Here is a 25,707-nt window from a genome sequence, read left to right as displayed (position 1 = left end):
GCACAGTGAACAATCCACAGCCAAGCATTCAGAAATAGGGGCTTAGGGCAGGGAATAAGGATTTCCATGTCAGTCATTTTTATTTGTAAAGGTAAAGAAAATCATTGGGTTATGAATGTCAGATCAAGATCAATGTCAGTCAGAGCAACTGAAGTTCCCATATGATTTCATTTGCATAGAGGATGATAAAAATACATCACCTGTTACAGAGAAATGCAGAATAACTCCACAAAAATAGTGGCTTTATTTGCAGATATAAAAACAATTTTGTAACCATCTTCCATATGTATATGATTTCAATTCATTTTGCTAACAAAATAATTTTAAAAAAGAAATACAGGGTTTATCTGTCTACAGCATATTATCTGAAATGTTTTCCCATGATAGAAATATTTCCATAGCTAGAGGTCTGAGATCTTTCTTTTTATAGTTCAGAGATAGTGTAGAATTGCAAAACACATCCTAAATATTTATAAAGTGGAGCAATGGCATGGAACACAAAACCCCAAAATCTTTCGAGTGTCTACCATGCTCATCATTGGCAAGTCAACATTTAGTACTTAACCAATGACAGAATTATAGGAGATATTTCTGAGAAAATAAAGATACAAAATATGAATTATAAGCCTCTACAAAATGATACCATATTAAAAGTGAGATTTAAGATCAATCTAAAGAAGAAGCTTTGGGTTCAGTATCTAACATTACCAGAAAAGTGAAATTCCCATGAAGCAGTGCTCTGTCACCATGGCAACTTCACAAGGTAGCACAAAAGGATTCATCTTTATGCAACGCAGTTTTATAAAATCTATCATCCTAAATGTGACAGCATGTAGGATCTTGTGGGTCTGCTGTGACACCACAATGCAAAGGAGTTATTAAATATAACCAATGCCTCATTTATTACCAGTCAAAGGAGCTACCTTTTAAATGCAAATGTTGAAAATTAAAATGAAGGGTTTAATCAGTAAAGCTCCCCAACCTTAAATTACCATGGGGAGAGTAACAATATGGGCTTGCTGAGACTGTGTTTTAAAATATTAATACCAAGATCTATGCTTATTTTTGACAACTGTAACATGACCTTTGGAAGTAAAAGTAATAAAAACAGTATGACCACCATTTCTTTGAAATAAAACCCTGTAATCTCAAAGCATAAAAGATATACTAACGGGTGATTACAAAGGGGATTACAGTGCAACCTAGTGAGTATATCTTTAACAATTCACAAGGCACCGCTTCTTATCACATAAATATAATTTATTATACTTAAAACCTGCTTGAGAGCAAGGTTACCTGGCAAAACTGCAGCAGGTGCTCCAGGTTAATTTGATTCAAGTTATTTTCTGCAGAATGTCTAATTGTGAATGGCTCTGCCTATTGATCTCTTGCTAAGATCAATATATTGTTTTCATCTCTGTGAACCACACAGGGAGAAGAAAGAAAGAAAAAGGCTTAAAATAGACTTCTTGCACAGAGGATAGTATCTCTCTTTTTTCTTTTTTCCCAAATGTCTTTCTTACAGTGAAAAATCATGCAAAACAAAATCTAGAATGGAATTAAATTAAAGTATGAGAACTGTAATGAATCATAAACTTTAAAATACTGTGATGAGGTCTTATTTTCCTATGTTTGTTTGCTTTATTTTTTTCTTACAGCATGTATAAATCTAGAGAAAGATATTTTAAATGACCTTAGGATGTCAGAACATGCACGATATTGGCTTACTGAATGTAAAGAAAATTCACAAGCAACCTTCTTCTCATTAAATTGCACCATAAACTTAACTTTTTTTTTTTTTTTTCCTTATGAGGGTATAAGCCTATGAACTCAGGCATGGAGTCAATAATAGAAATATACACCCAGATGCAGCTTGGTTTCAAAGGTTTTGTTTGTTGGTTAGCATTGGTTAGTGTGACAGTCATGTCTCTTAAGCAAATGTCTTTATATGTCACCTCGACAATTAACATTATTCAGAAATAACTAAGTTTTTCAGAATAATTTGACTAGGGAAGGCATAAATGTGCTTTTCAAATAAGTATAGAATACTACAGTCTTGATAAAGATGGAAATTAAAGGCAGGATAATCTGCAGAACCATCTTATATAAGGGAGGGAAAAAATGATACAAATGCTATGCCATGTGTCATAAAGACTTTTCCAGCTTTCCTACACCTTTTCACACAGGAGTCTGGTGACAGAAAAGAGACTATTAACACAGGTTAGCCAGCTGTCTGGGACTTACCCCAGCAGGAAAGAAGCAATGCAGAACCTTCCTCAAGAAGCATTGTTTCCCATTAATCCTTTGATGGGGTAATGGGACATTTGAAGTTCCATCATTTTTCATGAGAACCTCTGAGGTGGCCCGAAATTTGACAGCAGCTGAATTAGATCCTTGATGCTAGTAGAATTTATGAAACAGAATAAGTTTTCATAAAATATACCCATTGGCTCTTTTGCCCTTTTCTTGCTCTCCAATTGCTCACATGAACATAGAGTTTTATAAATGTGTGGCTAAGACCTCATTCCTCAACGTAATTATGAGCAATGGAAAAAAAAAATCTTCAACGGAATGTAGAGAAAAACCTTAAAAAAATTTGTAAGTGACATCCAGAGCCTTTCAGTCTTTCAAAGGCAGCACCTCGAAAGGGATATTACTGCTGACCTGCCATCATAATGCCATGACTAAGATTTCATATTGAAGCAGTTGTAAATTAATCAAAGAGTCGCTGGTCCTCCCCCAGAGCAAAATTGAATGGGGGGCAGATAAATGTCAGATATAGCAAGTTGGCTTGAGATTGCAAGCCCCAAAGCCTATTTTGTTATTCCTATGCCTTAGGATCAAATTATTCAGACACTAAAAGCACATATTTCTTCTTACAAAAATAATGTCTCTTTAAAAACAGTTATTCATACAAAGTGCAATAGTTAGAATTTTATCGTTTACAGCAACCAAAACCAGAATGTTTAAAATCTAATTAGCACATCTGTGCTTTTCCTTGCATCATACAACACAGTCATGTCTGATTGACTACACTTTTTTCAGTAAGAGAACATGATGAAAAACAGAATCAATGGTCAGATGAGCCTGAGCAATTTTATGTTAACTACAGCACCTTCCCAGTTCTGAAAGCGATTTTTCCTTAGTATTGCTTATATTAAAACTGCATCTTAAATAATACATCATCGTATCCTCATCTGTGTTCTAATTTAATTCAATAATTAACACCAACTGCTTACCAGCTTTGATTAAGATTTTTTTCTAATATTTGCTGAATTTGATATCTTCACAATATCAACTAATTTATTCTCTGTCATTAAGTTATGACCTAGTCTATTTTTGTGACTGAGGTAGTTTCTCCATGTTTATGCAAGTAGTTGATTGTTAAATAGTAATTTTCTCCCTATATAGTTCCCATATTAAAAAAAAAAAAAAGAGAGAACGTTTAGAATAATTCTTTAAAATTTCTGTAAGGTGTATAACTTTAAATTATCAAAAATAGGAAGACTGAACTGCAAATCTCATTTTAGTTGAGAAGCATTTTGCCATAGACATCAGTAAGGATGACATATTGCCCTTCCAGAGCTTAACTAAGAAACAAGTTCACAGCCAAAATATTGATTAAAAGTAGAGCTAAGTTTATTCCATAAAGGTCAGAGAGAAAAAAATGCCAATATATTTAAAGTTTTGCTGTCTCTGAGTAATCTGATTTTAAATTGATTAATTCAATGAAAAGCTTCAAAAAAGAATTTATATAAACACAAAATTAGTGACTGACTTTTATACTATTCAATCTACTGCTTTTTCACACTGATAGTAATATATCCATTTATTATAAATATGTAAACCCCTTACATTTTATAAATTATACCACAAATTAAACTGTATTTTAATGACAATCTGCCATAGCTCAAAGTCTTAAAGATTTCCATTAAAGGCTAAAGTTAAAAACGTTCCTTCAGTAGCTATTGACTACTTCAAGACATAGACTGAGGGATGTGTATTTTCATTTCTTACAAGTGGAGAACAAAGTATGTACAAGAGAGATGGATCACGGCAAAGCAGTAATGCAAGTAAAAAAAAAAAGCAATATTGAATCAATAGTAATATTAGCTACATTGATGACCCTTTTCATTACTATAATTCTGAACACAAAACAAATTTCTACCACATCAGCCTGCCAATAATATCTGTGGGCTGCATGAAGGTGAGCAGGTGGGGCTTTTTTCCATTTTCCTATGAGTAATTCAATTGTAAGAACAGCACTCTCAATTTACCGCATAAGCAAATTAGTAGCTTGTTTCATGGCAGAATATTGGCTTTTCTAGAGTTATATCCAACTCCTCTACAGTAAATAATATCACTGTCTACTCTCTCACATATTTAGAGCAATTAGTTGTTAATACCAAGGGATGGACTATGAAAATATTTCTCACTGTGGAGAAACCGCTGCTCACGTATCTGCACCACAAAAGTGCTCTGACAGCTTGGGATTCACCACAGAGGAATTCACCACTAGTGCTCTCCAGCATCTTCTGCCTGTTGAGGACTCCTTCTTAGCAGAAAGTTGCCTTTTGAAATTAGTGGTTCATCCCTGACAGCCTCTTTCAGCACTTGACCACACTGGACCTGCCACAATGGACATATCTTCTCCTGAGCTTCCAGCCCCACGGTCTTGGACTTCAGGCTTCTCCTGCTTGGTAACTGACAGCAGCTACAGAAAAATCTGGCTGCAGATTTAATAAAGAATTAAATTTAACAACCCTATGAAATTTCATTCTGTGCCATGCTTGCAGGTTGAAACCTTACTTATCAAAGTGGGAGCATTTCCTGCAGCTGAAAAGGAAGGCTTGGATACAGGGCATCAATTGTTTTGTCCTTCCCTCCAAAGAACACACAGAACAGTAGAACTTCTACAGAAGAGTGTAAAGAAGTAAAATTTTGAAGAAAAATACTGGTTTTGCAATCTCTGTCCTTATTTTGATACATAAAACCCATTGAAAAACCATTGAATTGTTCAGGTTGGAAAAGACCTCTAAGATCATGGTCCAGCTGTTGACCACCATTACAATATGTGCATTCTTGCTCTAAGACAACTGAAAACTAGATGACAACATAAATAATCTCATAATAAGTGCTAGAATTATCATACAAAAAAAGTAGTTTTCAGCTGACATTTGATAATATAATTCCTATGCAAATTCTTAGTGGATTTTTAAGGCATTTTCCCTCAATCCTACCTTGTAAACTAACACTTTTTTTTCTTTAAGGAAGTTATTAAATGATTGAAAGTTGATCTGTAAATCTAGACACTCACCTAACACTTGCAGAGGGCTACATTTGACAGCTAGAAGGGAACCTCAGACTTGATTACAAGATGACACACCAACTCAATGCATTGGATAACACCTCAGTCAGCACACCTCAACTTTCACATTGCCACTGACTTCTATAACAGCAGATGAGTCCTAAGCCTCTGAGCTCTGGAAGGGAAATCATTTTACACCCCACATAGCCTAGGCTGACCAAAACTATAAATCTTTTCAGAGTGTGTCTTAGTCAGTAGCAATAGAAGATTTATGCATGTGAGACTGTACCATCCTGGTGATTCTGCTATCTGTGCTGGATCAACCTGTTTCATGGAAATGTTCTCCATGCTTAAGGAAGGGCCCAGGCTACAGCTCAGCCCTACTCCCAGCTTTGGGCTTAGGTATGATGCAAAGACCCGAGGGCTACATTTGACAGCTAGAAGGGAACCTCAGACTTGATTACAAGATGACACACCAACTCAATGCATTGGATAACACCTCAGTCAGCACACCTCAACTTTCACATTGCCACTGACTTCTATAACAGCAGATGAGTCCTAAGCCTCTGAGCTCTGGAAGGGAAATCATTTTACACCCCACATAGCCTAGGCTGACCAAAACTATAAATCTTTTCAGAGTGTGTCTTAGTCAGTAGCAATAGAAGATTTATGCATGTGAGACTGTACCATCCTGGTGATTCTGCTATCTGTGCTGGATCAACCTGTTTCATGGAAATGTTCTCCATGCTTAAGGAAGGGCCCAGGCTACAGCTCAGCCCTATTCCCAGTTTTGGGATTAGGTATGATGCAAAAATTCTACATATTACTATAATCTTCATCTGTTTAGACCTTCTTTCCAGACCCTCAACAGGAATGAAAAGAGAGGCCAAAGGCCTAATGAAGACTTTGCCCAATATTGCAGACTTACTGGGCAAAGACTTGAGTTACTTCAATAAGGCCAGGTGTCTGTAAACGTTATTACAATTAGAACTGAATATTTTTGAAGTACTTTAAAATAAAATTATTTCAGATAATAGAATTCAAAGTAAAAACAAAAGCTACAAGATGCCAAAAAATGCAACATAGCTGTGGGTATGGGTGTGCCTTTTTAATATTGTCATGTGGGAATACCAAATCTGAGATGTATGCAAATTCCTAAGGTAGATTTTGATAAGCTCTCTTTAGCTCTCACAACCTTTACTCAGCAACCTCACAGGTTTCACTTTGACAGTACTGAAATCCTCACAGTACCCAAAGGCACTTCATATTTCCCCGTTCTACTGCAGAACAAGCCTGAGTGCTGAGGCAAGGGTTGTGCATTCTGGTGGGCAGGATTTCTCCAGCCTTTTGGTTAGATCTCTGTTAACATTGCAAGGCTTAAGTCCCCTTTGTAGAGCTGGCCTTCAATACAAAAAGATTTTTTTTCCCTGAAAAATTAATGGTAAGAAAGATTGACTGTCTCTGGATGTATAATTCAATTTGAAGTATCTGAAAAATGTTACTGAAAATCACCTCTATTTGCCAAAAGCTGCCAAGCTATTTGCACAAAACCATGGAAAGAATTCTGGGAGATGTCAATAATGAATAGGATAAATGTTCTCAAGCTTGATAACTAAAGAGAGTTTGCTGATAAATTTAAAATGCATTCAGCATGCTCTAGAGTCATTTTATATAGATATTGCTCCTGGATTTATTAAAAAAGAGAGAGTAGTTCTGAAAAAGTGCTACTTTTTTTGGATTTTTGACATTTCAATGCACATAAGTAATGACTGAGTGCATGCAATGTCTGTTATGTATGCAGTGTAATGTATGTAATATATGTTATTTCCTCATAAAATATTTTTGACTTAAGAAATAGGGAGGGTTTTGGGGCTTCTTTCCCTTTTCCATATTTAGATATAAAAAATTCAACACATTTCTTTAGGGCAAATACAAATGTTTGGGCACCATATTCAAGCACATTACTAAATAATAACATATATTCTACCTATTTGAGTCTCTTCACTCTATTTTCTTATACATTTATATTTCACATTAGATTTGAAGCATTTTTGCTTCAAGGTCTTTTAAACTATAACAATAATGTGGTTATGGAATAGGCATCTAGAATACCTAATAGCACATGTCAGTGTTAGGTATTTTTCCTAATTACTTATAAAAAGCTAAGTGTTCATGTTCTGGAGAATCAGAGATTATTTAATCTATTTATCTTTATTTAAGTCTTAAATACACAAAACATAATAGAAATTTTAGTGGAAATTGACAGAAGACCTATTTATATGTCATTGGTAAAAAAGTTATAAAATAAAATTGGGTTTGACTGTTTCCACTTGCTGATTTCAGAGGCAAAATTCTTTCTGGGCTCTTATGCTTTCTTTTGTTTATGTCTTCCTTCCTTTGCCACCACTTTCACCTCCTCGATTATGTGTGAGCACTCTGCTACTTAGTCTTGCCCCTGGACCTAATCTGGTTAGGCAAATAATAGAGACCTCAGCTTAAGAACTAGAGGTCTTGCGGTTTGTCTTCATTAACCCTCCTCTTGATATAGATTTACTTCATAATATCCTTTTCCTTAACTGGTCTTAAATCATCCATGCTAAAGTGCTTACAGCTCTTTTTAACTCACTGTATTTGCAAAGATCCTTTGCTGGTGTAAAGGTAATGATCAAATCAAGTCTATAGACTAAATATTTAATATTACTTTCAGAGATAGGAATTAAAATACAGTAATGAGGGGAGGAGAATGGTTGAAGGAAGCCTTTCTCTCTTGAAAAATGTTGTCATGAACTTAATATTAAGTAATTTTGTTATCAAATCAATTATGAAAATTGAAGATATGGAAGCGTTGGAGTTGAAGAGCCTTTGACAGAAATGTAGCATTGTTGAATTCTGATGACACATCAAAAGTGACAGAAATGCATAAGCAGGGTTCCTCTTTCTAAAGACTAAATGAACAACCAGAGAGCTTGAACAAGTCACATCTTCCAGGTATCTCAGGCAGTTTTCTCTACATTCCAAGCCAAGCCAGGACCAAGGATTGCCAGGTCTGGGTTTTCCACTTCTAAATTGTCATCCACTCCCAGAGCAACAGCTCTTTTACCATCCCATTCTTCTTAACTTCTCCCTTTCCTAATCCTTGGAATATAAGAAAAAAAGTGTATGAGTGGTTGGCTTTATTGAATTTTTTTTTGGGTCTGCCGAGTATTGGAACAGTCGGTCCTAGGAGAAAACACTTGGCAGGAAATAGCTATGGTATCTTAAAAATTTGGGAGCAGTTACCTTATCTTTCTCCTAGCAACAGGGAGACAGTCAGTAGGAGAAAAGAATAGAATAATAAAATCTTTTATGCCTGTACTTCTGTGGCTCTTTAGAACCTTCCTGCCTTCTTTGAGACTTCACAAACAGAGGTAGTTTTCAAATCTGTCTAGAACCAGGTTGAAATGTCAGGACATTGAAGTTTCCCCTCGTAGTTTTCTACTTAGTGCCTTAGTTTTTCAGGGAAAAGTTTTGAATACAATAACCCAGAACAGGCTGCTCTGACTGCCTTGTGCCAGAAGTCATTGTCCTCCCACGCTGCAAGCATCTCAGAGGTGCTACAGGTATTTAATTAGCAAAGTGCTCCACAAAAGAATGCTAAATATTCACACTATAAGAAAAAACACTGTCCTTCAGGAAAAAAAGAAGATACAAGGGATGCATAAAGTTTTAGTAAAGTTCCTGTTAGCTTTAGTCATCCTTTTTTTTGTATTCTCTGAGCTTTTCACTTAGCATAAAAAAAAAAAACAAAAAAACAAACTCTTTCTTGCAGTCCATCTGAGCTTTTCACTTAGCATAAAAAAAAAAAACAAACAAAAAAAACAAACTCTTTCTTGCAGTCCAGATTCACACTACTGCCGTGATCATAGGAAAACTGAACACCTTCAGTGCACGATAATTAAGCACACCTGTAAACCAATTAGTATTTCATTGGTCTCCACACATGCAGTGGCTTTGTTCTTAGACCACAGAAACCCTGTTTATTACTCAGTTAAAAAAAACCCAAACAACAAACAACAACAAAACCCAAAAAAAAAAAACCCCAAAACCAAAACAAAGCAGAAGGGAAAACAGCCCAGATGCAACTTGCACAACTTTTTTTTTAAAAAATGCAAACCTATCAACAGCATTCAAAATTTCTCCTCTTTCTTTCTTGCTCTGCGTGACTGCTGATAAATTTCTCTTGCCAAACCATCCCAAATTGGCACTAATTTCTGTTTGGTTTCACTCCTGGTGCCTGTTTGCAGACAATCCCATTACAATAAGCTCAAACACTGAAACAGTCAAAGGTGTTCCATGTTGAGTTACTAAAACCAAATTAATCTAGATTTTGAATCAAACACATCCTGGAGTACTGGAAAGATGTTTTTTTTTCAAATAACATGCCTGACCATATCAAGAGTTATGATCACACTTCACTGATACTCAGACATCTGCTAAAACTGTCAGCAGATGCACCACAGGCAAAATAGGAATTGAGACCCATATTCCGAGGTACAGAAAGTTCATGCTTTAACTTGAAACCAGTTAGGTTTTCCTCAGTCCTTCAGCATACTGACAGACACTGTGCAACCATGTACACATCAGGACTTCACCAGTCCTCCTGCTAAACAATGTCTCTTGTAAACAGACACAAGATAAGAAAAAAATATATACTGTAAATGTAAAGGAAAAAGAGATTGTGTGATGCATTTCTCCCATGTACTTATTTATGTGAATCTGAATATTATAATCCAACATAAATTATACAAAACGACCTAATTATAACAGCTGGAGGGAATAGGGTTGTTCTTGGAATGGTTTTTTATGTTTTGTTTTGCTTTTAGCTGTCAATTCCTTTGTATCAGCCTTCAAACATAGGATAGCATCCTCGTAGTGACATTTTAATATGCCCTGTTCTCAAACACTCCCCAGAAATTAATTTTCTGAGAACACCAGATGCTGCCAGTTCTGAAGGATGACACTGAGACCAAGAAGGAAGCTGCTGAATTTCGGAGAGAATTTCTGAAGTGCCCACACTCACCATGCAGCAGCACAGGAGGAACCAGGGGCATGGATTTGCCATCTATTTGAAGCCTGCTCCTCTCTAAAACACCAACATGGCTTGAACACAATCCAAAGACATGGAAAAATAGAAATCAGCTTTTCCTTATCTGAATCCCACTTCTCCATCTGAATCAGAATTCCTTATCCCAATTCCTATGGTTTTCCCCCACAGAGTAATTTCACTGATGGCTGTAAAATTACCAGCTTCATTGAGGACACAGAGGTAGATTAGAAAACAAGGACAGATGTTCCAAAAGAGAGGTCTCCTCCTAGCTACACATACAGATGCTTCCATAATATATATTAATAATTAGTGCATAAAAGAATAAAGAAAAATCTGTAGGAGAGACATTTTTCCCCATCCAAGTGAATATGATTTTTCATTTTTCCCAATGGCCCATATTCAGCTCTTGTACATATATTTGACCCATTGTATTAATAAATTATCAAACAATAAAATGTTAATAACCCAGAGGCTGTTAAGTCTACAAGGTGTGTAACTGAACACCAGTAATGACGCATAGAAGATATACCTCAAAAATTGGCTTTCCTCCTCCTCCTTGATAGTCAACATGTATTACTGGGGAAAGGTTTGGAATTTTTTTAAACTAGAAATATTCTAACTCCATTGAATTAAATAACTCATTTTTTTTCATATGTTCTGGGAGAAACAACATAGTCTCATTTGTCTTCCTGAATTTTAGCAAAAACCAGGATCTTTTTCTAGCTACAATAAAACCGAACATTAAGAAAGTGTTTGAAGTCTTCATGAATAAAGATAATTCTGATGTAGAATAATAAGTCCTTCAATAAAGTAGCCTATGATTCCATCCTCTCCTTTTGTGTGAGCATATTGCAACTAAAAAAGACTACTTAACTTTCAGTGAATATAAATTTGAATGGTGAGGTTCAAAGGGAAACTAAATATTAGAACGCTGACTTCAGTCTTTATATTAAAAGACTCTGGGTCTTATAAGTTTGAATCTTTCTTCTCTCTAATTCAGAGCACTCTTATGGAACTGTGTTACCCGCTATGTTATAGCATTTCCTAGATTGGATCACAATTTCTATTTCTCACTTAATTTTCCAGCTTTTTATAAGCATTTTTCCCTGTATAAAGGGACAGATACGAACAGCTCCTGCTTTGCTGCACAAATAATCCACAACAATGTTTTGCCCAGGGTTTATCTGGTGTAGCTGTCACTGTATGACAAGGTAAGCTCATTTCTTACAGTGTAACTTAACGACCTCCAAAACCTGTTGCAAATGTGTTGTGAGAACCTGTATAAAATAAAAATACTGAATAGCATAATGCTCCTGAATATGAGATTAACTGCAGCATTCCATTCAAAGTATTCAAAATAAATAACCATACCAAAATATTGAAGTTTGAGAAGGATTAACCTCCCTTTGATTCGCACTTCCATGTACATTTCAGGCTTTCCCATGAAGGTGTTTCAGTTTTCATGTTACATCCTGGCTTGAGGGAATGCTTTGAATGGTTTTTCCAGTTAGTCCATAAGGGCTTGACTTGGGGGAGCTCATTGACACATAATTCCATCTACATAGGAAACATGATAACAGTGCCACTAATAAAGCAAAAAATGGTGTGGCTTTTTTAATGCCTGACAATTTTCTTACATGTTACCACAGTAATTTTTCTGTTCTGTGTGATTCATAGGCTTCAAGGCCAGAAAGGTTGTTTTTGATTATCTAGTCTCATTTCCTGCATAATAGAAATTACAGGCTGTCAGCTAGTTCATGAGAGACCTCCTTTTTAAGCAGTTTAATGGCTAAGAAACTAGTAAATATATTTTTAGACTTTCTGAAGCCTGCTCTTCTGACTTGGGTCTCCAGAGTATGCCAACTAGGTAGAGGAGTATAGACACATTCTTGCCTCCCAAGGTGGATAATTAGCATGACCTAGATATATGTACATTTCTGGGAGTTATATGTACTTGTTAAAAGCTATAGGGCTGATATACAGCTCTTCTAGGTGTTTTGAAAAGGAAAATATTAATTAAACTTTCATTTTGCTTTTATAACAGCTTGATAAATGCAGAACTCTCAAAAACCTGTTTCTCTAACAAGCCTATTCATTTCAGGGACAACCAAAATGAATAGTCTTGTTAGCAAGGTGTAAGTCTATGAGCTATTTTAGAACACTGGATAAACACTAAATGCATGATTTTCCTGGAAGAGAGAATAAATGACACATAATGACACATGAGTGATTTTTATTACATATTTGTCATTATATAAAGCATTATAAAAGCTGAGATGGAGCCATATCTGAGAGGTAAAGTGATGAAGTACAGCAGGTTCTATTTACCTGCTGATGTGACTACATCCTGAATGCAGCTCCACGTATGCATGGTAAATGTGTATATGTTAATATAAATTGTTGAGGAATTTGTTCTTTAGAATTGTGAATGACTTACAGTGTTTTACTCCATGTATTCAGTGCTTCCCAATATTTTCAAAAGGAATACAGGAATTTATCCTCTTCATAGGAGCCTGAACAGCCCCTTCTTTGCTCTGGGGAAATATGTTGCAGTAGACTAACAGTGGGACTCAGGTAGCTTTGTATAATGCTCAGAATAAAGATCTGCCAGAGATAATTGCCTGTCTCATATAGGATGTATAAAAGTTCTACACAGATAAATATGTTGCACGAGAAACACACAGAATTGCTAATTTCCAAGTCTAGCTTTGTTGGTCAAATCTTGCACTTAGATACTTTTACATTATTCTTTTCTGAAATATAAATTTTCTTCTAATATTATAACAGTCACAGTCATGGACAATATTGTTATTTAAATAATTCACTGTAGAGAAGTATAGATACAAAAAAAAACTGCTAAGGACATTAAAAAATATCAGTGCATGACTGAGATAGTCACAGCTGCTTTTTTGTATTTGAAGGTGCATAAAGATGTAAGAACTTAAAAACTTAGAGGGATAACTGCAAAAGTCATGGTTTTCAGAATCATTTGGATGAAATGTAAGCACCAGTTCACTACTTATACCCCAATGATATAGAGGTGTTCAGGCAAATGAAGATTAAATCAAAATAGAACACTTTGAAATTTCCCATCACTTTTGTGATGATGTAAACATACAGTAGTGCTAGAGTTCAATATAACCATAGCCAAATGACTCTTCTGAAATTGAAAATTACATAACAACTAGTCAGTACTTGCAGTTAATGCAAATAATATCAGATATCCATTTAAATAAACATCCATTGATAGCGCAAATAGCATTGTCAAACAGGCATTTGGCTTTAAAACTAATTTATGCTTTGTTTCAGACAGCTTCAATAGTAAAATCACAGCTTGCAAACATAGTTTTCAATGGTGATTTGCAGGAAAACAACTTTGGTGGGTTTTTTAAAAATAGTTCTTATGGACTTGTAGAAATACTAAATGTACCTTGTAAGACCAAGTGGTTAAGCAGAGCCATTAACTGAGAAAATCAAAAGACCAGCTTGTATTACCAGCAAAAGGCCTGCAATGCCCTTTTCCTGAGATCAAAAGCCCTTATCTGGCACCTTTTGATATAACTCAGGTTCTTCCTAACAAAGACACTCAGGCTCAATGAAGTAGGAAATGAAGTAAATTCTTCTAGTTCTAGAGAGAGATGTTACTGTTGGTTGGGAGTGGGGTCACCTAAGTACCAATGCAGCTGTCTCAGGAACCTCTCAGGTTTTTGTCAGCTAAAAGATGCTTCAGAAGCAGAGTATTAATGGTCCCAGAAAGATATTTAGCTTCCTTTCTTTCAGGTGGGTACTCCTGAAAATGGAATAACCACAGCTCATGATATCGAATTCAGGACAGACCTGTTAGCTAAGGGTAACCCTGGTGAAAATTTCCCAGACTTATACTCACTTAATGCTGAATTTTGCTTTCCAGGCAGACTCCCCTCTGTCTGAAGAATATGCAAAGGCAGATGAAAGGAATTAGACCCAGCTGCTTTTATTTCCTCCCACCCACAATACAGAGAAGCTACTGAAGTCAAGGCTGTGATGCCAGCAGTGCCAGGTGTTCTGTGGTAGCCTCTTGTTATCCAAGGTTGCTTCTATACAGCTTTATTAGTTGCCAGTGAATCAGTCCAGATGCTTCCTTTCTTTAAAGAATAAATGTCTACTTTGAGCGGGAGAAAAAAAAGTACCACCACTTCTAAGTCATAGCAGCAAATTACAAACACTGCCTTTAAATGAAATGCAGTGCTGATCAGAAAATTGTTCTAAGTGGGTGCCAACAGAAAAAAACCTTTGCCCTGAATATAGATTTAATGAGGAAGAAAGGACTCCTTTCACTAGAATAAATTCATTCAATAAAAAGATTCAGTCACTTTTGTTTCCTCCCAACTCTGAAAAACCCCATATCTGGATAACAGGTTGGTATCTATGAAAAATATTAAAAGAATGATGAGGACAGAATTTCATAGCAAAATCCATGTTCCATGCTCCACAATTTCCTTTGGGAATTCTCCTTTATGCTCCTGAACTTCCCAGTTCTTTGCACTATTTCACTGTTCTGCTTAATTGCTCTGGGTGGACCCTGAAGTAAATACAGAAAGCTACCTTTGAGCAATTTAAAACATCAAGGTTATAGAAGTCTTTGAAAATGAGGAAAGAGGTATATTAGTAGTACCAGTGTAAATTATATTTTTTAATTAAAAGAATTTAAAGACGACTTGATAACTCAAATTTCTGTCATTTCTAAGTACCTTGGTATGTTATTACCACCAAAGAAAATTCCTGTAAAGAGTAGGTTAAAAAATTTGTATGCAGTATTCTTATTTCTATAAGAATGATTGATTCTGATCTGAATATTTAAATATTTTTCAATTCCTTTGCAGGGAGTTGTTCTTGGTAGAAAAAGTATCATTATAATGTGCATTTAAAGATCATAGTCCCCATTTTCAGTTATACCAGTACAATTTTAGAGTGGTCTTAAGAGTTCTTCACTTTCATTAGATTTAGTTTCTTTAGAAACTGTGATAAAGTTTAGTCCAGAATTTTGTAATCCTGAATGTAGAAAAATGTTAGAGATGTTTGAAAATACTCTTCCTTGGGGCTCTAATTTCTTTCCACTTAGCTGGTGAAACTCCACTGAGCATGATTGATTGGATTAATGTTAAAATCAGCTGAGACTTCTGTTCTGAGATGTACAGTAATTTCCAAATACTTTTGATTTTCACTGAAATAATAGAAATTAGATTCTGTTGAGCTCATTTGTTTAGTTGCTTTTGTAGATTTCAAGGACTGAATTTCATCCTAGGAAGATACAGTGCAATCTTGGGCTGAAACTAAAATCTTTAGTGTCACTCTGCTGATGTATTTGGTTGACAAGAAGGGTCAAGGGTATTCCAATAACCAAGGAATACACCTCTCTCAAATACCTGTTTCATTGTAAATGGCTGTGAAATATGTATAAAACTCATAGAATTTCACTGTGCAAAAAAGGTACAGACCATTGCAGCTTTAAATTCTCATTTTCTATGTACATTTACACATACTTTAAAAGAAAAGTTTGCTTTAAGGAAGAAATGCTGTTTTCCTTTTTTTTTTTTTTTTTTTTTTTTTTTTTTTTTTTTTTACCTCTTGAGAGTGACAGCTTAACTGTTTTCCATCCCCAATAAATCCCCTCATACTTTTTGGCCTGAAATGCACATCCTTCATCCTGAAAGAACTTTAATATTATTTTGAAAGGTTTTCTGTCAGCATACCCATCTTCTGGATAAACCTATGCTCAAAGTGGAGCGTTGTGCTGAGGAAGCCAAAGTCTTGCATACGTATTATCTCCTACTACAGTGTTTGCTGGACCCAGCAGAAATCTACACATTTGCAAATATAACATTTTTTTGCATTAAATCCTCCAGAGATATACATTTATTGTCTTTCCTCTGAATCCATAGGAAGTCTATGAAAAACACACACGTTACATGATAATTTTGAGTGTCATCAGAATGATTCAGAACATGGTAAATTCTTTATTTTCATGGTGGTAAGACACTAGAACTCTTGGTGTGGATTGGACATTACCATGTGGTGATTTTATTTTAAAAATAAGTACATTCCCCTTTCATCAGAAAGTTTTCTTTATATTTATGACAGGTCCTTAGAGTTTCTTTTCATACTGCTGATGGGGAATCAGCTATCTCAGACAGAATTTCAAGTGTGTGTGTCTCAAGGAAGAGTTTGCATTTCCTCTCCTGATGTTGGTTGGTTTCTTCTGAGCCATGTGCTTCAGATAGAAAACTTCTTCAGCAGCCATCTTCTGCTGCATTTTTTATTTCCTTGGGGACCATTAATTGATCATATTTCAACATGAATTTGAATCTGCAGCTTCAAATGCCAATATTCCAGGATAACAGGGTATCACCCAATGAAGTGCCAGAAAATTGCTAGCTTCAATGCATCAAAATAAACATTTAGTGTGTAGTTCATTATGATATTCAAACAAAATTTGAACATATTGACCATACAAATATAAGGATAGCACAAATATTTATTGGAACATATATTTGTAGGCATGGGAGTATGAGTTACACATAAAAACTTAGTTATAATAGTTGTGGTGAACAGCAGCTTGTATTTAACTATACTGATGAGATTCTTTAGAAAAAAATAAGTCATTATAGAAGAGATATGATATGTAGCTTCTGCTCTTTGGAGTACTTTGAGGAACTTTATATTTAAAGTTCATTAATTTATTAAAAATTGTAATGCTCATTAAAAATAATGGTAGTTTTAGAGTTAATATTTTAAAAATTCTTATGCTCATAATTTTGTAAATTTTCCAAGACTTTCAAAGGCACTTGTGGAGGTTTAATTTGTAAACCTTGTTGATTTGTTCCTTATCAATACAAGCAACTACAAGATTGAGTGGGGAAGCTCAAGTTATCCATTCTTCTCCTGTAACGTCACCTAGAAACAATTTCAGTTACCCAATCCTGGCAACCCCATTGAGCTTCAAACCCCTAAATTACCTCACTTTGGCTCTAGCAGGGAGTCTTTCCAACCAGCTGCTATCACCTAGGATATATAACTATGTGAATGAGTGCAGAGAGTCAGGAATGCCCTCCATCCATGTTTTGTGCTTGCCAGGCAAAAGCCAGCTGAAGTTGAGAAGGCATGAAACTGAATCCATGTCAACAGGGCACTGAGCCAAAAATAAAGGGGCTGAGCTTGAGTCCAGGGCTGTGCCAAAGTATTTACAGGGTTTCTGGACTGCTGGGGGCTTGGATCAGGGAAGGCTGGGCTATGGGTGTCTCTCAGGCCCACTCTGAAGCAGCACACGCAACAGCAGATGAGGTGGGGACAGGCGTTTCAATGAGAGTGCAAGAAGCCAAGACCATCTTAGTTCTTCAAAACCAGAGCCAAAATGAAAGTCATTCCAGTAAGATGAACTTGTGGTTGCAGGAAGGTTAATGACCAAATTCCAGACAGTTTGATGTAAGGGGAGATTACTGGCACAAGGTGAGTTTTGTGTTGCATGACACAAGCAATACATAATTACTTAGCTATAACATGCCACTTTCATGCTCAGGATTGCTTAAGGATTTCTTTAAATTGCTTTTATTTTTCAATGCTCTGTTTTTCCAGCTGTCAAATAAATTGCATGATTGATAAAAAAATTAGTGGTGCCACTTTGGTGTTACAGGTATTTTACGACAGCATGTACAAGAAAAAACTTGCCCTCCTTTGTCAAGGATGTTGACACACACATAAATTGCCACTCTGAAGTCTTTCTTCAGCATTTATACACAATAAAGCAAATACCAGCACATCAAAAGCCTGCAATCTAATACAATAAATTGCAGTTGTACTATCAATTTTTTGGTAGAAACACTTATTGCTCAGCTAGCTAACATTTAATAGTTTTTTATGAACCTGAGTGACTCACGTATAATTTAAAGCTGCACATAATCTCTAAAATAATAGAACAGGAGTATGAATATAGTATTTAGGTACAGAATGAGTAATATATATAGTCAAAAGTATGATAATTACATATAAATAAACTCTAGGTAAAAATATGTATAGGCTTAAGAGAACTGCAGTATAAAAATTAAGTATTACATGTCACTCTTATAGTTTGTGAATTATAAAGTCCTTTCATTGCTCACCAAAATAATGTGAAAAGGAGAGTATGAGATTTTTTTTTAAATAAAGAAATGGAGTGTTTTGCATTAGTTGCCATCTAAGTTTAGTCATATTACTATTCGTCACAAAATAATCCTGCATGACTTTGACGAGGTATGGTCTATAGGTGGAAAGGGTTTTATTAGACCACCTCCAACAGCTGGAGAGAGCAGACAAAATTTGTTTAGGCACAGATATGTTTGGGGCAAACAAATCTGCCTGTTATGAACAGGAGATTTAAGGATTGCTTTAAATTCAAGCAATTGCTTTGAATGGGATTTTTCAGTGGTCTTGTAAAAACATCAAGACCATTTACAAACCTTACCTTGCTTACGACTTTTCACCATCAGAGCTGTGACAATTTAAAGTTCTATACAGGTCAGTTATTTCCAGGGGATGAAAAAGGAATTCCTAAATATTTCTGAATATATGGTGCTTGTCAGAAAAGAAACAAATGCCAATATAAATAAAAGACTGTAGCTCTTCCTAGAATTAGGCATAACATCTACAAGGAGTAATTTGTGGGGAGATTATCCAGGGTATCCCAATTAAAATTTACAACTAAATGTCCAACATCAGGGGCATTGTGAGATAGTACTGAATTTAGTATTGCCCTGTCGAAGAGGCTGCCTCATTTCTCCTTCCTCTGTCCACACCAGGTCCTTACCTTGTTAACACCCTGTCCTAATTCTGAAGATACACTGATTAGATTTTGTTTTTCTCCTTTTCGGGTATCCCAAAGAATATCTACACAATTAAAGGAGATGGTGATACTTCAGCGATTTCTACTCTTCAGGACAAATTACATTGTAAAGCTTCTTAAAAGTGTTTTATTGCTTATATTTCCAAAATATGATTAATTCATTATATATATAATAACTCAGAATTTTTCAATTACTGCCCTTGCATATCTCTCAAGGAATGGAACTTATAACAAAGGAGTTTCCTCTTTTTTCCCTTTATTCCTTTCCATCACCCTCCTAATTTTTTTATATCGTCATGTGCTACAAATATGTGTTATCACAACTGTTTCAAGGCCACAGGTTTCAATAGCTGGTATTAGTAAAGTTTCAGGATAGTCACCAAAATGAGGCTGTTTTTTCCTGGTTCAGAATATGGCTCAACATTGAGGGATATTTTCTGTTACAAGCAACTGGAGTTGGTACACATATAAACACTCTCCATCAATTTGAACAAATATATACCATTATATGAGCAGAAGTATTGTGATTCTCAAAAATAGTAATGATTATTTCTATATTAACTGGATAAATCTAATAAAAATCAAAATATGAAACATAAAATGTAGTCAAATGATTAGATGATAGATGTTTAAATTATGTTACATGGCACATTACTGAACATTAAACATAGCTAATATATACAGGTAATTTAAAAAAAATATAGTTGTTAAACCTTCAAAAATAAAAATATAAAAGTCTAAATGTTTCAAAATACTAGAAAAAATTATGTTTTGCTAAAAATCTGGTCTCCATATCAGCTACTATTCATTATAAATATTCATAATATTTATATTTTACTCCTTTCATAAAAAAACCAACTTTGATGCCATACATGCTACATAATTTATTCTGTGTACAGAACAATCTAGAAATATAACTTTGCATTATTATTAAAAATTATCTATAGTGTCAAGGTTCAGTTAATAAAAAATGTAATTTTAAGGTAGCTGCAGCCAGGATATCTACTGATTAGGAATAAGATAGTAATAATAAAATAGTGTCAAGGTTCATTTAATAAAAAATGTAATTTTAAGGTAGCTGCAGCCAGATATCTAGTGATTAAGAATAAGATAGTAATAATAAGTAATTAGGAAATCACACATACTATGTACTGTTAAGATACAAAAGAATCAGTCATATAGCATACAAAACAACATGATCTGAGAAAATAAAGAAATGAGCAGATTGTTTTTCATACTTGCTTAAAACTGTTCCTGAGTAAGAAGACTTAGAGCTCCAGAACACACACAAATGTTATCCCACCTATACAGGTACAGAGTCTTTCCAGGGGGTCTGATATGAAGAGGAAAGGGACACTACAGATTTGTATTTACAGTCGTTGCATTACATGAACTTCCCAGGTTTGGACACACTAAATCATCCAAGACACCAACAAACTTGGAAGCTTTTTTCTAATTTAACTAGTTAGGAAACTATGACCATGGAGAATGGATTTCTGATTTATACAAAGAATAGGCACCCCTGACAAATGCTCAAGATGAATAGAACTGTATTATTTGTCATATGTAACAGAGATTAAATGGCTTTTGATCACCACCTTCTCATCGTAAAAATATATTTACACAATGCCTGTGAACAAATGTCCTTGTAGCAAAACCTGCTGTTTATTTATACAGGAAAAAATTCTTGCCCCTACTGCACTTTTTCCTCTGGGAGAAGGGAAGTAAACACACTGCATTCTTTACATAAAAACAAAAAGAATAAAAAAAAAATCTGAAAGAAACCCCACACTTCTCTTTGGCTTTTTTTTCTTCCTCATTCCTTTGTCCAAATCTTATCTCAGACACGCTTCAAGTGATTAATATAAAAGGAACTCTAAGGGCAAAGACTTGCTAAAGTTAGTGCTATTCCCATGTAAAACGTACATCAAGCTGTGGACTGACCCTGCACAGTTTATCTCCAGAGAGCCTCTACTGAACAACATCACACTTTTTTTTTCTGTGTCTGGTGGTTTAGACTGCAGCTCTTTGAGAACAGAAAAAGGCAAACCTCAAAATGTGGCTGTTACTTCATCATGAACACTTCCTAGAGCTGTAGCCTCTTTTATCATTGCCAAAGCTTCACATCCCTCACAAAACCAGGAAACAAACTTAGAAAATGGTCAGCCTGTACTTTAGGATAATTATCCTTACCTTGATATCCATGTAATATTTACTGTAAGAATATACCTACCTCATGTTATCAGTGCAAAAATTTTACATTTACTTGCATCATTTATACATACATTAAAATATACTGATGGCATTAAAAATAAAGAAAATCATGTAATACCTTTACTTTTACCTATGGATTTGGTGAAATGGTTCCATGAAGAAAGCATTTCCAGACAAAAAGAGAATAAAGAAGAGGAGAGAAACAACAGTAAGAGTCATGAGTACATGTAAATGCAATAGTATCTGAACATGAAGAGACAAAGTATAAGGTAAGTGTCTGAAGACAAATGGAGATGCAATCAGTGTCATATTAGGGATTTAGTTTATTTCTTCCCAATCATGTACATGCAGCAAAAAACAGAAATAACCCATGCTTAGATAAGAAAGACTGTCACAAAGGTAACATGGACAATGGTTAGGAGGAAAAAAATCACTGGTTTTGTTAGGTAGCAAAATTGTACTCAGCATTCCAGAAGCCAGGAGCAGGTGCTTTCTGCACATTTCCAATCAGCCATGCATTAATGCAAATGGACTCTTCAATGTGTACAATGTTACAAGAGAAGCATCTTCTTTCAGGAGCTATCTGAAGAGTGGTCTGGCACTTTGTTTATCTTTTATTGGATCACCCATAATTGTATTTTCTGATAAATACACAAAATTTTCATAATCACTTTCTTATGTCTCTCACCTCTTTTTAGTTACTGTTTTGCAAGAGGGGGAGTTGAGGAGGCAGGAAGGACAAAAGCTTACGGAGCAAACAAAAAAAAAAAAATCCAACCAAAAAACGAAACAAGAAAAAGATGTGACTAAAACTATGTGTTTCTTTGCAGCCAAAGACAGCTTTCAAGCATTTGCCCATCGGTTGCAGTGATGGATTCAAAGCAGCTACAGAACAAGAAGAAACAATGAAAGCAGAGTGGAAAAGGAACAGAGCCCATACCTTGGTCGCCCATCATCAGGTGCGCCAGACCTTGAAGGGAAACAAGAGCACAGTCAGCAATGAACAAGGGAGCACGGGAAGGTGGTGTTGTCACACTGACAAAAATGTTTTGTGACAGGCATCTGTTTCCTATAAGATGTCTGTATCACAGAGGGAAATCAAAGAGCATTTTTCAACCACTGGTTGGAATGCTTTGGGCTACAAGTAACAGAACTGCAATTGAAACACCGGGTGCTGTTTTATTGCATTTTTTTTTTTTTCTGTGCAGTATTTGCATTGACAGAAAATAATAAAATGCTTTCAAATCCAACCAATTCATTTAATAATCTGTCTTTATAATGTTTTGATTATATTGCTTTGAACACTTTGCTGAGAGGACTTCCTGTCCTCTACATGTGAAATGATGTTTAAACCCTGGAGAAGTTTAAACCTGAAAAATGGGCTGGGTCTGATCTTTTTCCCCTCATAAAAATGAGCATTTCAGGTAATTAAATTAAATTTATTCATCACATTGAAATGATAATGCAAAGAATGTCTCCTTATTTGTGTGAGATGTGACAGTAGAATGAATTTGTTCCAGAGAAGGCAAATTATTACATATGCAATATAAAATACATAGTAATAAAGAAAATTTAAGTGACAGATTCTTCAATCTGTGAGAAATAGATTTTGCTTGATACTTATATTGTGAGATGAAATCCCATCACAGCAGAATAGGTCTAGTGACATTTCAAAGCAGATGTCCATAATGATAATCACTCATCCAGAGCCAAATTTTGTTACTCTTCAAGGAAAAATATTAATTTTTTAAATTCATGATAATAAAACGATACTTAAATCTCACTGAATAAAATGTGATGTTGAGAGAATATTTTTCTTAGATATATGAAGGTTTTTCATTTTTTATGTCTGATTTAAAAACCAGACTTATTCTTGTTGAATTTAGCTGTTTTAGGATCCATTTTAGGAATTATTGGTTGTTCATGTGTTAAATGTGCTCCTCTTCTCAAAAAAACATACATTATTTTCTTAATTGCAATTAATTGAAATTAATTCACACAAAGAAGGTGAGAAATAAAATATCCTTCTCTTCATTGGAGAGCAGACTTCCTAGAGAGAGAGTTTCTGTGATTTCTAATTCACAAAGAAAATTAGGTGCACAAATGACTCACGCTACTTGGGGGTAGTTCAAAGAAGATACTCCCAACTGCAATTGGTCTAAATGATTCTTCTCTTATCAGTTCCAAATCTCAAGTGATGTTCCAAGTAGTCTAACAATGGTTTTGTTGAATTATTGCTTTTTAATGTCACTCGTTTTAGATGTGTAGTTAAACTGAAGGGCCTGATGTGCCTGATCTCTTGTGCAATAAATTCTGTTTCCAAATACAGAGCTTTGCAGCTGGTGGGATTACCTGGGGCTCACAGCAATGTAAATGAAAGCTGACTGTGATCCTGAAGGGGATGCCTGCATCAGCATTGCTTGGAAAACATCACACAGCTGAACTGGCAGTTTGCAGCTTGTGAAAGAGCATAGAAATGTTTTCATGGGTGTTCTTTCTCTGTAAGTGTTGCTGTAAGAGAGGCTTGCTGAATACACAGAATATAAAGACCAGGTGATATTATTTAATTCGTTATTTTAGTGCTGGGTGTCCTTCCTTGGATCCTCTGCCACATGGCCTTTGGAAGTTTTAGTCTCTTTTTGTGATTGATTAATTTGTTTTTGGGTTCTAGCTTTTTGTTGTTGGCAACTATAGTGATAAATCCCAGACTTTTGACTTGACCCTAATCGTATTTGATAAAGAAAAATTTAAACCAGTTGAACATTGCAACATCTTTTTCTTTAATCTCTTTCTTTTTTTTAAACAGTGACTTTTCAGCCACCACCTTATGTGAGGTCTTTTGAACAAATCACTGTCCTGTGATTCTCCCAGGGGAATGCAAAAAAGGTGATCTCTTACTATCTCACATTTATATATGAACTTCATAGCTATATGAACCTGAACAAAAGTCTAGCTTCAGATTACCACTGCTTGATAGCTACTATTTTTGTTAAAATTATATACAAAATTGCTCAGTTGCAAATAAATTACTCTTATACAATTTGAAGAAAAAATGTAAAGACCAGAAATACCTCTTGAAGACATCATAAAAACTGCTTGAATTTTAAGAGTCAGTGTTGTTCAATGAAAAAATGCAGTCAAGTGAATGTAAAAGACATACACTGCTCAAACCAAACATCTACCAATTAAAAAATTCAGTACTAATGCTCAAGACACTATATTTTGTATCACTCTTTGTGCTACTTTATTTGCAAGCAGTAAGGTCACCTATACTCCCTTGCTAAAGGCACATGATGATACTTACCTTATTTTATATTTTTGCAGTCTATGGGTGAAGGCTATTGAAGAGTGAAGCATTACTAGTACGGTACCTGTTCATTCCACAGAGGGGTTTAAAATGATACAGCTAAATCTGTCATGAGAGGAATCACTGCTAGATTTGCAAAATGAAAGTCTGCTTTTAATAGACCTGGGAAGTTTTATCATTAAGTAGCCACGTATAGGGCTCCCATACATTGAAAATACTCATTTGTGCACCATTACTTAAATTTCTTTGTGAATTAGGAATTCAAGATTTAGAAGGAATCCCTCATGTGTGATCCACTGCAACTCTCTCCTGAACTTGCCTCTCAGAGGAGAGAGTTAAGGAGCACAGAGTGGGATAATGAAAGAGGATATGAAGGTAGTATACCATAGTTTGGTGTGTGAGTTCCATGCAGAGCACAGGCCAAAACAAAATTTAAATGTGATAAACCTGCAGCGAAGGTATTAAAGTGCGGTACAGCCTCAGTAAAATGAAAAAACAGTAGCCCTTTTTACCAGCAGTACATACAAAACTGAATATTACATATTTCTGTTTGCTTATGTCGCCTAATTTACAGAGATGCTCAGATATCACAGAGATCAAAGATGAAAAATTTTAGCTCAGATTTCAAGTTGTGCTTAGGATATACAATTCTCTGCTTCCATTTTTACATATTCATACTTTGTAACTTTAATGTATGCATAAGTATCCAGACCTGTGTTGGAATAAATTTAAGGTTGCAGTTTTAAGAATTAGGTTCAGGTAAAGTCTGGATTAACAGTTATCCAGGTTTTATCTTGTACTGCTGTGCATAAATGAATATGTGAAATGCAATTGAACCTCCTTATCTAGTTATACTGAACCTAATTCAAATTTTGAGACTCATGTTGACACCAGTAAGAGTTTTATGCACAGATCAAATACAAGATTAGGTAGTTATT

The 25,707-nt window shown here is 35.1% G+C and overlaps 1 protein-coding gene across 23 annotated transcripts in view; it reads right to left on the bottom strand.

Moving 5' to 3' along the window:
- The window catches only part of NRXN1 (neurexin 1), a 673,223-nt gene that overhangs the window by 568,188 nt on the left and 79,328 nt on the right, over positions 1-25,707 (bottom strand). For 12 of the 23 annotated variants that reach the window (XM_039717321.1, XM_039717079.1, XM_039717199.1 and 9 more), the window contains 2 exons: positions 22,403-22,432; positions 21,581-21,592 (listed from right to left, as the gene is read on the bottom strand). The exons of 5 other annotated variants lie outside the window; for them this stretch is intronic. In XM_039717321.1, coding sequence (XP_039573255.1) covers positions 21,581-21,592; positions 22,403-22,432 — 42 coding nt within the window. The remainder of the gene's footprint in view (positions 1-21,580; positions 21,593-22,402; positions 22,433-25,707) is intronic. 6 more of the 23 variants (XM_039717101.1, XM_039717147.1, XM_039717119.1 and 3 more) reach the window with 1 other exon arrangement.

This window comes from Passer montanus, unplaced genomic scaffold (genome assembly GCF_014805655.1).
Source record: "Passer montanus isolate IOZ18808 unplaced genomic scaffold, ASM1480565v1 scaffold102, whole genome shotgun sequence".
Lineage (NCBI taxonomy): Eukaryota > Metazoa > Chordata > Aves > Passeriformes > Passeridae > Passer > Passer montanus.
Note: the sequence above shows the minus strand (reverse complement) of the source record. Positions and strands in the feature narration are given on the sequence as shown.